Source organism: Lonchura striata, chromosome 5, assembly GCF_050655825.1.
Source record: "Lonchura striata isolate lonStrDom1 chromosome 5, ASM5065582v1, whole genome shotgun sequence".
NCBI lineage: Eukaryota > Metazoa > Chordata > Aves > Passeriformes > Estrildidae > Lonchura > Lonchura striata.
The window spans coordinates 62,872,267-62,886,677 of NC_140707.1; the positions used below are offsets into that span (position 1 = coordinate 62,872,267).

At 44.2% G+C, this 14,411-nt stretch overlaps 1 protein-coding gene across 1 annotated transcript in view; it reads left to right on the top strand.

Annotated features, from left to right (window-relative positions):
• LOC146767406 (uncharacterized) overlaps nucleotides 1-14,411 on the top strand; it is a 99,333-nt gene that overhangs the window by 44,642 nt on the left and 40,280 nt on the right. The window contains exon 3 of the mRNA XM_085582394.1: nucleotides 1-14,411. This exon is cut by the window's right edge and continues 40,280 nt beyond it. Within this exon, the coding sequence (XP_085438520.1) occupies nucleotides 1-62 (62 nt within the window). The 3' untranslated portion in view covers nucleotides 63-14,411.

Below are 14,411 nucleotides of genomic sequence, written 5' to 3' on the forward strand. Positions count from 1 at the left end.
CTGGAGCAACCGAGTCCCTGAGGACAGGGCAGGTTGCCCACGCGAAAGCACGGAGAGTTTGAACCCCGGGAGGACATCTTCTGCCCTCTGCCCCTGACCCGGGCGTTCCCAGCGCCGCGCTTTCCGCGGGGCTTGCGACGAGTCCTGGGCACCAGACTGGGCTCCGCCGAGGGCGGTGAGGCGCCGCGCTACCCCCGAGGAGTCGCGCTGGGAGGTAGGATGCGCCGGGGAAGAGCTCGACATCAGAGAGACGAGAGTCGGGGAAAGGGCTTTTAAGGAAATTCTCCCTCGGTGATGTGAGGTCGGGTGGGAGGGACGGAGCCCCTCTTTGCTCCGGGAGGGAGAGACCTATCCGCACACGCTGATCAGGTCATCGCACAGCAGCAGGTGCCTCTGAGCCCCTTCGCTTCTTCCCCGCTCCGTCTTTGAGAACAGCGCCCGAGGGAGCCCACAGACACCACCTTAATAGCCGTAATAATTAAAAACAACAACAACAACAAAAACCCCCTTCTGCCTGGCCTTAATGATCCTTTACACACATTCCCCAGCCGCTCCCTCCCCCGTCCCCCCAGTGAAGGGCACTGATTATTCGCACTCCTCTGTTTGCCGAGAGCGCAGCCTGATGAAAGGACTTTATCCTCGAGTGACTCCATCGCTTGCTCCTCCTCCTCTCCCCAGCCTCGCTTCGCTCTCAGCCCTAATTGGGCTCTTGCTAATATGATTAAAGCCCAGTTAAATGTTTCTTGATAAATCTTGTCAAGAGAGGATCCCCTCCGTCCCCTCCCCTCTCTGTCGGTTGTCAGAAGCCCGGTTATAGACAGGACATGCCCGGCTCCTGCTGTTCGTACTCTGGTGGGAAGTTGGCATTTCACAATTGTTCCTTTAACAGGGTTGTTTTGGAGCCGGTCCTAGGGATTGTTCCTCTTCAGGCCGGGCTTGCTGATAAGAACCGCCCGTGGCTTTTATGTAACACGTTAGGATTTGGTCCTGGTCCCAAAATCGCACTGTTTCTTTAGCCTTTTATTTCATACCCACCCTCCCCCTCCTGCTCTCGCTGCTCTTAGTAGCCTGTTCCCGGAAAGGCTCTTGCTCGATGTGAGCCGGCCAGGCGCGATCGCCCGTGTAAAAGCCGTGCAGGTCCCCGCGGAGCTGCGCAGGGGCGGAAGGTGCGCACCGGGGGCTGATCCCGCACAGCCGGCCGCTCCCGCCCCCGCTTCCCGGGAAAAGCCCGTTTTCTTCGGCTCCTCTCTCCGCGCTCGGAGCCCTCGGGCGAGGCTCTCCCTTTACTGCCCGTCCCTGTGTGAGGCGCCCCGAGCCCCCGCAAGTTTTGCGGCAGCAACGCGGCAACGAGCGCGCCCTGCCCTTCACCTGCGTCTGTTTCCTTGTGGTTTCACTGCAATTGTACTCGGGGGTTAAACCCCATCCCGCCCCTGTTATCCCTGGGGGAATGTGGTTGAATTCGTAGGAATTAGGAACCAGCAGTCGGTGTCCCAGGGTGAGGGTGGTCCCCCGGGCGCCGGGCCCCCTGCGGCCAGCCACGGGCTGGCAGCGTTGCGCCTGTGCTGGCGGCGCCGACAGGCTCGCCCCCCGTTTCGGGGGGGCTCGTCGGTGGGCCTGTTGGCTCGCTTCCACTTTGGTGTTCGGTTTTTTTGGGGGTTTCAGAGGTCCGGCCGGGTCTTTTCGAGAGTGTTTGGTGGCTGCTGCTTCAGCATTAATGGGTTTGGAGGCTGCGTGGGCTGTAGTTGTCGAAGGGGGAATGGGAACGGGCTCTTTGCTCCCCTGTCGAGCCGTGCAGCTATGGCCTGGAAGCTCTTCGATCCGTGGCTGGAGGTGGTATTTCCCGATGGCACACCTGGCCGTGTCTCCCGCCCGCGCCCCTCCGCAGCAGCCCGTGCCCCGCGTGCCGGCAGGGAGCCGCTGCCTCACCGCATTTCCACGGGGGCACGCACTGCCTTCGCCAGTGGGAAGCAGGGACCGGGCTGCCCGAGGGACACGGACCGCTGCCTCTGCCCCATACCCGGCGAAGTGCTCCCGAATGCCTCCCGTTCGCCACCGCTTCAGCCCCACAGGCTGCTCCTCTTCGTGCCCGAGGCTCTCCCGGGGACAGGCGGCGGCGCGCCGCCCCGTCCGCCCTCGGGGCCGCCGCTGCGGGAGGCAGCGGAGGAGAAAGGTCAAAACCAAAAAACGAAAAATCACCCCCAGCCCCGGGGAGCGCAGCTCCAACAAAGGCGCTTGTTCCCTGGGCAGAGGAAAACTCGAGCCAAGGGGCAAAACAGCGATCTCCCTTCCCGCCGAGCCCCGCTGCCTCCTCCGGGCGGCGGAGCCCGGGGCCGCGGGGCTGCGCCCGGCGGGGCGGGCGGGGGGCGCGGGGCCGAACCCGGCCGGGCACCCGCGTCCCGCGGAGGTTTCTCCTCCTCACTTCGACCCAGCGGAGCGTCGGCCCACCTCAGGGGAAGTTTCAGCTGCGGTTAAGGATGGTTCCCTCTCCCTGCTCGTTCTTTCCCTTCTCCCCTGTGTGTTCCCCCACCGGGGGGGGGGGGGGGGGGGGTGGGTCTGGGCTAGTGCGAGACCACAAGAGCTGCGGCCCCTTTGGCCCGGGGCTGTGAATTTACCCGAGAAGAGTCCTAAATAAGCAGCTGTTTGTGCTCTAGCTGGAACGCTGGAGGCTTTCTAAGAATGGCGCTTTTCTTACACGAGGGTTGGGGTTTTTTAATTTAATTTTATTTTTATTGGTACATCGAACCAGCCTACAGCATTGCTGGCGTCTTTCCACCAGGTGTCTGGGGCTCAGAGAAAAATTCAAATAAATCTGAAAATTGTGAGACGGTTTCCCTCCCCTTCTCCCAAATAAAATATGAGAAAGAATTGGTACAAACTGTCCAGGAAGGGATTCAAGATGGAAAAAGAAAAGCACCTTCACTCCACCAGAGTGGGGAGGACCCAGAAAGGCCTTCCACAGTCAGGAAGGAATCAAAGCACCTGGAAGATGGAATTTGACTGGTTTGAGAACCAGCTTCTGAGATGTGGTTACCACCCACAAGGAACTTGAGCCCATGATCCAAAATATCCCTTCCAATACTCTTCCTAAAAAATAATAATTTGCTTTTCTAGACACGAAAAAAAATTTCAAGTACATTGCACGCATAAAACTACTCTGCTTCACAGCACTCTTGTAGGTATGAATCCCTATTCCCACTCCACAGAGGAGTGAACTGGTTTGCTCCAGGGGTCACACTTGGAGCTGGGGGCACTTGCTGGGTCCTGAGACCCAGAGCTCCCACCACCACCCATCACTGCTCTGCTCGCTGAAACCCCCTGTGACGCTGATGCTGTTAGGAACTGAGAGAAGGCTATCTGCAAATACAAGAGGCTGCTTTGCAAGGTCCAGGAAACACCAGTTCTGGATGTTATTTTAAACCAAGTATATGGTATGAGGAAACAGACATGCAAGTGGGGGGGTTAGGTTTTAAAGTCTCAGTGTTTGACTGTTATTATTTACTTAAACACCACTTAGTCTTGATTAGTTACTTTTAGAAGAACCCAGTTGAACTGACTGAAAGATTTTCTACTCACCTGACTTACAAAACAATCGTTTTCTGTCTGAATAAATAGAGAGGACTGAATGATGCTCATGCTTTCGATGTAGACAGCAAAAGCTAGACTCAAATCTACTTGCTTTTCTTATGCAAATCTTCTCACTGGATTAGAAGGGAAAGTAAACAGCAGTCCAACCTTAAGATCTTTTTTCTTTTTAGAGCAGCCTGTTGTATAAATCTGAAATAGAAACTGTTTTCATTTGAAGATCAAATAGAAGTTATCTAGTGAAGCTGACAAACAGGGCAGTATAATCTGTTTGCATTTTTGGGAAAATGATAGCTCTGGTTTTGTTTCAAGGCAAGGAACTTTTAAATAATATTTAACGAAATAATTGACCTTGATGTTTAAACTACAACTTCCTTCATGTCATTAAGCTCACTGTTTTTTAAAAAATATGTTTAGCATCTGAACTCTGGCGTTCATTCTGCTAATCTCATAATAACATTTGTTTCTTGTGGAATTTTGTTTGATGAACTCATGGTGAAAGAGGAGAGAAAGAGTTCAGAACAACATGAGCTTTACAGCTCATTTATACTTTTTCTCCCTGAAAAAAATAGCAAAAACACCCTTATGCAGAATGACTTTTCAGGAACAATTTTGCAGATGGATGGATGAAGAAGAAACTTTCTACAGCTGAACCATAAGTCTTGGGACAAACTGTTCTTTTAACATGTATTCTAACTTTAAAAAAATATTGCAGTCCTTGACTGCAAAAAAAATGATTTTGTGGAGTTTGTCCTCATGATAACTAGGCTCTGAGTCTGCTTTTGAAATGTGAGAGAAATGGAACTAACTCCATAAAGTGTGTCTATCATATAAAGCTTTTAGGACAGCCTAATTCACACTATATCCTTCTCTTTGTTCAACTGACAGATTTCCAACTGCAGAAAGAGGCACATATCTGGGGACTGCTATTATCTAAGCTAAATATGTACATTTTGGATCAGTTCTATTTTATTTGAATACTCACAGTTTCTGTTTGGGGATCTTAAGCATGAAAGGATTGCAGTGATGTGCATTTTATTAACTATCCATCATTCTTTGTACATACACAAAGGTGCATAAACATACACATTTACTAGTCTCTCTGGTCTGCAAGAGTTCTGAAAATTACATGCAAAATTATTTCAAATAAAAGCAAACAAGGAACAAAAAAACATACACATTGCCATACAAGAAAATAGGGAAACAAACAAGGTGGGGAGAAATTAAAGCAATAAATGAACAGAGTTTAACAATTTTTGTTTGTTTGTAAATGAAAAATACCATGGCAGAAATGGATTTTTTTTCCCAGTCATGTGATCCTTGAATTGCAAAACACTGGTATCTACCAAAACACTGTTTTGTACCCTGCACATTGTGTACTCACTCATAGATGAAAGTTCCTTCTTCCCTGCTGGCACACATTTTTTCTCTCCAATGAGAGCCTACTTTCAGAGCAAGTATGAGAAATCAGGTTGCTTTACTCCCAGCACAGGACATGTAGTTCACATTTCCACTGATAAACAATATTTGAATTCCCACCACAGGGTACAAACAGTCAGCTCAATAATGTTTAGAGACCTGGGATCTATAGAGCATGGTGGTGTTACACAACTGGAGATGTGACATTATCTGGCAGTCTGAGCAGGGTCACACTGGTCATGGGACAATACAAATTCTGTGTCAGTCATCGCGTCCATGCACACAAGTGTTATGCAGTACGAGCAAGAGTAAATTGCCAGAGTCATTTCCCATCTCATCACTGTCCTCTGTCCCTGCCTCCCCTATGGCATAATTGGCACAGGACATCCCTCAGAGCTTTGCAGTCCCTCAGGTTCCTGTCCCCAAGTGACTAACTGGTGACAAGCTGTGTGTGACGCAGGGCAGCGCCCGTGTCACACCAGTGATGTGTTTGCAGGAGGTACAGCCAAGGGGCACTTTCCCCCTTAATACAAACTGTGACTCAACAGCAGCAAGAGAAGGGAGGAGGCACCCCCTATCCTATATTCATGCAGTTCCCCTCCATAGGTTGCCTCCCTGCCTGCCAAGTTATATTTCTATCACTTAGGCAGCTGCTGGTCTTCTCTTTTACATGGTGAGAATGAGAACACAGCATCTGGGCATGGCAGTTCTTGACCTGATAGACTACAGATGCTGCAACAGAGCAACAGAGTAGTAGTTTTTGTTCAGCTGTAGTTACTTGTAGAAGCTACTGGCTCTACTTTTTTTTTTTTTTTTTAATGTTATGAGCTTCAAGGAAACTAGTACAGTAGCTCTTGCCAGTGAATTGGGTGCTGTGCCTGCTACAAGTCACATCAGACCTATAGCCTGTGTGTTTTGGGGCACCTAAGCTCATACATCTTTTCCCAACAACCAAATATAGCTTGCAACACACAGGCAGAGACAGAAGATGGCATTTCTGTCATACAGGGCATACATATTCATTCCATCTTCTGTTCTTCTGATGGTGATTTGTGAGGAGCCAACCTGGCATATTGCCTCAACCCAGGAAGTAAACTTCATCATCAGCACAGGTGTTAATCAGGCAGCTGTGCAAAACCAGATTTCTCTGTGAGAGTGAATGCACTGTTCTTCTGTATTCTCCTGAGGATGATTTACCTTGAGACTGGGCTAGACCATGAGAATTCTCTCAGCCCAATATTTGTATCAACGCCTCTCATTCTTGATTAGGGAACCAGAAACAGTGACTGTGTCCTAAATTTCATCAGTCTCTGGTTATCTTGCTTTAGAGTCTTCTATCCTAAGAAAGTCTTCTTATCAGGCATGGTTATTCTTTGTATCCTCTATTCTTTGTATCCTGCCAAACTGGTATAGAACATTTCTGCACATTGCAAAACAAGCAATGAGTATTTTCCCCTATGCAAAATTCAGTGGTTCTTATGGAAATCATGTCAGTCGATTTGCAAAGAGCTTCAGGGTCTGTAGGTGACATGAACTTAAACAATACCTGCCTGGATACATCTCCTTACCTTTTTCTCCAAACATACCCGTGGGTCTGTCAGAGAACCCTGGGGGAGCTGTAACCATGATGAAGGTGCTAGGGGTGTGAATCCAGAGAGGATTAAGACTGCTAGCCACTGCAGCATGTCCCTGCTGCCTGCGCCTTACTAAAGCACAAAAGTCTTGTGACTGGCATGTCCTCCATTTCACTGGGTTACACGACACATGCCAGAAAATGTGTCAACCCACTCCCCATCTCTTCAGCATTATTAGCCTGGGGAGGGAAACACAGCCAAAGAACACGCACACAACTTTGACAGGTTCTGCCTAATCCACCCACATAATGACATTTCTTATGCTAAGTGCCAGAGCGGTGTAGGGAGGCCACTGTCTGTACCAGCTGCTGGCAAGTCAAAGTTAGTTTCATGGTTATGTTTAAGATGTAGCCTGATGTTACGTTAAAAAGTCTTTGTCTCCTGTGGTGCGGCACTCAGAGAATGACATCAAAAGCCTTCCTAATTCAGCCCCCGGGTCATCTGATTATGGGCATGGCACAGAGCCATGCTGCCCCAGGAGACCGTGAGTCAGGATGACATCCATGACTATCCTCTTATTCCGTGGAAGGAAGTAATGTGCCCTGAGCATGAAACAACCAGGAGTAGATTACATCCTTCCTCTTGTCAGCTTAGCCCTGCTGGCTGTTGGGGCAGGCAATGGGGAGGCAAGGGCAGCCTCTGATTTCCCAGCCCTGCTCCTCCACACCCTTACCTCAGGGAAGCTGTTTCTCCCATGCTGGTACATGCAATGCAGGCAAACCACACGAGAGGGTTTTGCTCAGCCAGGCAAGGAAGAGGACACTCTGGCTCTCTTCTCCAATGTGGTGCAGGATTACATAACATAGTGAAACATCCATCCCTCCTCCAACAAGCCAGGCATATCTGATCATGAGGTTGCTGTGTGTTCTCCATCCCTTGGCATTTATCCTTGTAATTAGTCTATCTGTTTCTGATTTATTTATTTTCAGGCAGTCTTCTGCACCCTTGCTCCCTCATTTGGGCACATGGGGCAAACCACAGACTTGCCCTTAAACTACACAGAAAAATAAAATCAGAAACAGACTAACCACAAGAATCAATAGCAGGGGGCAGAAAGCACAAGACTGGATAGCTTCCTTCAGAGATCCATCTGCCTTGAAATGTGATGTAACTAGGCTGACATACCACATCAGCAAAAAGGGGTAACAGATTCGTCTTCGTAACCTGACTGGCAGGGTGAAACTGTGCTGGCTCAGAGAAGCCAAGGCATGTTTAAAAATCACTTCTAAGGAAGAAAAAGAAGTCCATTTTGTGTTCACAGAGCTAAAGCAATCACTTTCAAGTCTGACGTGATTCCTGTTAGTGTTATTGTTGCTTCCTAGAATTTAGGCTTGAATTTGGCAGAAGTCGAGAAGCCAAGGCATACACAGAACCATTTGTGAGAATCAGTGTGTCTGTGTGCATGGGCCAATTCTTTTCTGAATAAACACCAGTCCCTAGGCTGCTGGGTAAAGTGTCGATATAAGATGGCAATCAGACATGTAGGCTCATACCCATGAGGTAAGGCTATTTAGAGATGCATGTCACCTTTATTCCCTACAAATAAACACAAATAGATAATGAAACACACCTCACAATACCATTAAAATATTTCTTTTACTTTCCACACTGTTCATTGTTTGTCTCCCCAAAGTAGCATCATTGCCTGGGAGAGAGTATCAAGACATTAATCAAAAATAGATGAGCAGTACAAGAAATGAAGGACAAGCAGACAAGTATAAATATCTTCCTGCATATCCAAAATACAGAAACTGTCTGAAAACCTTGTGATTAGAGTCAATACACTCGATCAGCCACAGAGACAGTGTGCACAGCTGTCATTCCTATTCTGAACATCTCATTGGATACCGTGTGATTCTGCAGCCCTCCATCAGGTGAATGATGTGAAGTCATTGTTCATCTGATAGATCAGACAGTACAGAAACTCTCCAGACAGAAACCTCTGCTTATTTCTGGCTAGGAAGAATAAATCTTTTCTTTTAGGATCCGCAGAAATACAGATGCAAAAGCAGGACGTGGGTAAATGAGAGAAGATAAGGTATTGCTCCTGCAAGCAGAACATCCTGTCTTCAAAATGGGTGAGTACTTCTAAACGTTCCAAATATTTCATTGCCCTCCAAATAGATCATAGATCTGACCCTCTTTCCTTTCCAGATACTTTCCAGCATTCTAAGCCATAATAGGGACAGGCAGAAAGCAGAATTTTGAAAAAATATATTAAAAAAAATAAATGGAGGAAAATTCTGAGGATGCCCCGATTTCCATAGTCAACCTCCTGGATACTGCCACAGAATTTTGTACATCTCCAAGAAGATGTGGCTGATTTTGGTCGATCATTAGAAGAACTTGAGGTAGCTGTATAAACAGCAGATTTCTACACCTACAGGTCTTCATTCATTTCCTCCAGTGAGGTATTTAATTTGACTGGCAGCTAGCCTATCTGTGTAGCTGATAAGAGAAGGAAAAAAATCACCCTCCAGTCCTCGCATTGCCACTGCCTTTCCTCTGTTCTCATCACAGAAGTGTACAAAGAATTAAAGAGCTCTCAATACATTTGTAGCCAAATATTTACCTTAAGTGAGGTAGATTATATTTGCTTATTGTACCCATTGCCATGCTGGCACGTGTTCAAGACTGTCTAATTCCTTGGAGTGCTATTGAATAGTTTAAAACCCTTTTGTTTATAATAAACTGTTTGGCAATGAGTGCACATTCAGTGTTGTCCAGGGTATAGTAGCTCCAGAGCTCACACACCTGGGGTTTGGGCACTTGGCGTTGTCTCACTTCACAAACAGAGCATTGGGGACAGTTCTGGGATGCAGCCAATTTACCTTAGTCTCTTGCAGGTTTATTACGAGTATTCTGAAATTCTCTCAGGTATTTCATGAAGAAAAAAGATAATGAAACCTTATTCAGAGGAAACATTCTTCAAGGAAATACAACTTCATCTTTATCAGCTTGCTTTTTTGAGAGCATACTCATTTTGACAACATTTTTAATGGAGACAAATTAAAATATTATTTACAGTAAATTATATTTAAATTATTGTTTTCCCTAAAGTGAAAACATATAAGTAGTTCCTTGTTTTGTTTAATCTTGTTTTGAACTTTATATAGCATTCATATATTTAACATTTCTCCTACTAAACTGAATATTTTAATGTCATTATAACTTTCGGGTTTTCTGGTGTGAGAATGATTTGACACTTATGGAACACTTCCACCATGCCAAATATATTCTCTTGGAATTTTCTGTCCCTGAAAACTTCACCACCTTCTCTTTTTCACCAAGTGTTGGAACTTCCCATAGGATGGAATTTCTGTTTACTGACCAGCTCTGCTAAAATTTCTTCTTCTATCAAAAAAAAGGGAGGAGGCTGTCACAAATACACAACCGTAAACTTGTCAGGATGCATTTCTTATTGTTGGCTCATATGTTGCCCTCTTTTGGTAGCTTTTGTATTGTACTACACATAAAATATTTAACAAATGCTGCAGCAACTCAATATCCAAAGGGGACTGAGTGCTGAATGTTAAAGCTAAGCAAATGCATGAAGAGAGCAGCAGGTTGTGAGTTTGGTACATAAAGATCTTATAGAGACATCCTGTTGGGAGAGGCAAAGCACTAGGGTATTAATAAAGCAGTAAAACATAAAACTGGGCTATAAAGGTTAGTGAGAAAGAAGAAGAAGCAGAAAGATCTGTAGGTACTCACTCATGTGAATAATTTAACCCTATATCTTGACTTCAATCCTCTGATGAGAACCTGACTTTGAAAAATTTGTTCGATCAAGACTTGTAAAGGGAAGCTCTGCCCTAATCATCACTCTGGTCTTTCCCTGTTACTTATTTCATAATCTATGCAAGGGTTTTATTAAATTCTTGTGGGTATTGACTAATAAAGCTCAGAAAAGTGCCTGCTAATTTTCCAGGACTAAATCCCTACCAAAGCCGACACTTTCTTCACCAATTTATTTCTGAATTATGAAATGAAATCTGCAGTGATTTGCTAATACTAGCTATGAAATCATGTGATAGTTACAGTATTATAAGCCTAGAATCATTATTTAAGCAAAACACTGAAGTGTTAATTTTTTCAAGAAGAGAGTTTTTTTCCCTTACTATTTCTGACTAATTTTTTTTTAAAGCCCCTTCTCAGTCTGTGCCAAATGATTAAGAGTCTAAAGAGATGGGTATTCACCTCCTCTTGACTTTCCAAAAGAACTGAGTGCTAACTCCCCCAAAATACCATTCTTAGAGAACAAACTGCTCTCTACTTCAGATAATTCTTAGTTATAAGCACAATAAATGGTTACACAGGAGAGATATTCCCACCGTATCTGTGATTCCAGTTCAGCATTCCACAGCCCTATTCTGAAAGATTAATTTTCTTTGGTTTGAAAACCAGCATCAGGAATTCAGCCTCACAGTAACTGTTTTATGAACAGTCACAGAGATTATTTCAGAGCTCAAAAGGGAACTGTTCCTCCCACCTTGAATTGTGAAGGTTCTGTGGTAACTATAGGAATTTTTGGGATAGGGAAGAACACTGAGCCTTCCAATGTAAAGATATACATTCTCTGGTGCTTTATTCAAATCTATCCTAAAACCCCAACAACATGAACTCTTCTTGAAAGACCATCTGACAGCTTTCCAATTTTCACCTTAAAAAAATACACAAAAAAGGCATTATTTCAGTGCCATCCTCTCCATCTTATATAATGTTGGTTGGTTTAAGATTTTACTGACCTTTGTTCCATGTCTTATGGTAATAAATGACTGCCTGGTGATTTTGGTGCAGCCATTATGCACCTTTTGGTGGCCAAGGGCTCACAGACTCTGATCACGTTTCCTCACAGATCTAACCAAGCCTCTTCCTGCTCCAGGCTGATGAAGTGCTTTAACATGTGCACTGTTTAACCTGATATGTAGTTCCTTTGTTAAAGCCACCTAGCAGGGCTGTAAAGGGAGTTGTAAATCTGCAGCACAGCTCATACACTTTAAGTTAAGTTTATGCTTAATGAGATGTTTGGTTTGAGCCTGAGTCTTTCCCCCAAGTGTTTTTTCCAGCCTTTGAATCGTTATGGATTTCTTCCAACTCCTTCCAGTCAGTCAGTGGCTGGCAATATTGAGCACAGAGTTGAATGTAATAGCACAGATCTTTTGCACAGGCAGTCTTACCTCCCTGCTTCATGGTACATATCTGTACGTGCACAGCTTTTATAACTGTGCAAATTCATGTTTCTCTCCCATCTGGTCTTCTTTTCACTGTACCTTGAAACTCTATCAGAAATACTGATAGCCAGGACATGTACATTCCAATAAGTCCTGACATTTGTTTTCCTTTTTGTTATTGTGAATTGTTTGGGTGATTTTGTGCTTAGCTTACTAGTATCTGCCATTCCTTTGATATCATTATCTGCTCTCTTCTGTTTACATTCTTTCCTGGTTTAGTATCATCACCACATTTCACTATTTTTCTGTTTACCTCTACTCAAAGAATGTCATATAGATACCAAATAGAACAGTCTGTCAAAAGTCCCTGACGTGACCTATAAGACATTTCCACAAGCTACAACAATTGATCATTGCCCTTTGTTTACATTCTTTCTCCCATTTTAGTCTACACAATAGTGTTCTCCACCAAAACAATTGAAGTTCTTTCTCTCAACACAAATACCCAAAACCATGTCAAATGACATACTCAGTGCTCCATACAGCACTCACCCACATTCCCATCATGCTGTGTATCTCTCAGCTCACTCACTGAGCATACTGCCTTGCTTGCTGAGTTACAACTTGGAGCATCCTGGCTACAGCCTACAGCCTCGGTCCCCACATCTGTAATATATAGAATTTATATGTTGCACATTAACATGAAAAGCATATTCCATATGTTTTACTTTTTACAAGACCATACTTCTTGCTGTTCCTGATACTATTTGCCTCAGTGTTTCCTTGGGATTAGTTGGATGACTTAGCTGTAAGAAACAAACAGAATTTTGCCTAAAATATTAAAGTTATTAAATACTTAAAATATTAAAGACATTGGCCTTGATTTATGATCTTTGAGGTTACAAATGTCCATTAACTGTCCTGTCTAGCATTTTCTGTCACAGACATTACCTGATTCCCTATATACGGAGCCCAAAATTTCTTGGAGCCCAAAATTGCTTGGCTGACATGTGTTTTCCAGAAAGAGATTCAATTTTGATATGTACACAATTGCTTTCTTGGGCAGTTTGTTTCAGCAGTTCGTCACACTTACTGCTACAAATCCAAGCCTTGACACTTGCTTAAATTTATTTGGCTTATATTTCTACCCACTGATTCTTGTAATATATTCATCTGATGCAAGACACTTTTTTTCTTGTTGTGAAGGTAATTATACACTGTAATCCAGTCATCTCATTTTGCTAAGGGAAACAAAACGTACTTTCCAATCTGAAAGCAGTTCTTGTACTTTTTCTCCCACCCTTTTTCAGATTTCTAGCACCCACTGTGCTGCAACACACCCCAGCCACATAAGTCAACTCATGTATCCCTGCTGACTTGTTCAAAAAGGAGGTTATTCGTTTTTCACACCAGATTGAGTTCTGTGTCCAATTGCTTCCCTGCAGTGATACCGTGGACTCTTCAACCCTTGGGATATGATTTCTATTGCATCAATACAGACACTATTTGTGCATGATTTAAGATTCTTTTCTACAGAGGTCCTGCTTACCGAATTTGGGCTGCTTCATCTTCACAATTTATTTATCATTCCACCAATTTTAATTTCCTCCCTAATTTACTAAGCATTGTTTAATCTAAGAATGTACTTGTCTCTCAACCATTAAGGGCAGTATTAAGGCCTGCCAAGTGTAACACCCATTTCTGCAAACTGACTTCAGAGCTTTCCTTCAGAGCTGATAGCTGCTTTTTGACACCTATCAGTTAGTCAGTTTTTAATCCCCTCAGCAGTTACTCAATACCTGTTGTACAGTTACTCATTTGTATGAAATGCTTAGACAGAGAAGGCAAACAAGTGTATTTGAATGCTGAAAAAATGGGCTCAGAACTTAAATCCTGGAAAGTGTTAAAAAGCCTAATCCCGACTGGTGCCTAAACACTTACAAGCACACAGACTTACGTGACTCATTGTAGGTCCACAGTTATGAAACCTCATGCTTTGTATATTTTTCTGTTGATATTAATTTCTCTTATCTGTGAAAGAAAAACTTAGACTGTTGGATAAACCGCACATTACCTTTCGTACTCACACACACAGGGCTTCCCTTTTGTTTCTCTACATCTTCACAGGTAACTATTCTTTTTCAAAAATAATTGGCAATGTCAGTATAAATCTTTCAGATAGTATTTGTAATATTATTGAGTTCAGATCATGCAGCTTTGGAGAGTTTCATCCATATATTCAAATATTCCCTCATCTGCTTCTATCAATAGGATTTATTTATTTGTGTCACAGTGTTTCTTTCTTGTTAATTGCTTCAAGTTATTTTATGTAATTAAAGACAGATGGTAAAGCAAAGTTCAGTATCTCATCCATTTGTTAATCGGTGGCTTATGCAGCTCTATAAATGTAGCGGGGATGTTATGATTTTGGTGTTTTGTGTGCTGTGCTTTAAATTAAATACTGGGACCAATTCCGAGTTACACTGAAGCCAATGACAAAAGCTGCCATTGACCAGGATCTCACAGTGGGAGACTATGGATGAGGAAAGCTGTGAGCCAGCTCAGTGTGGTGTTTACACTTTACAGAGGCACACAGCTCACT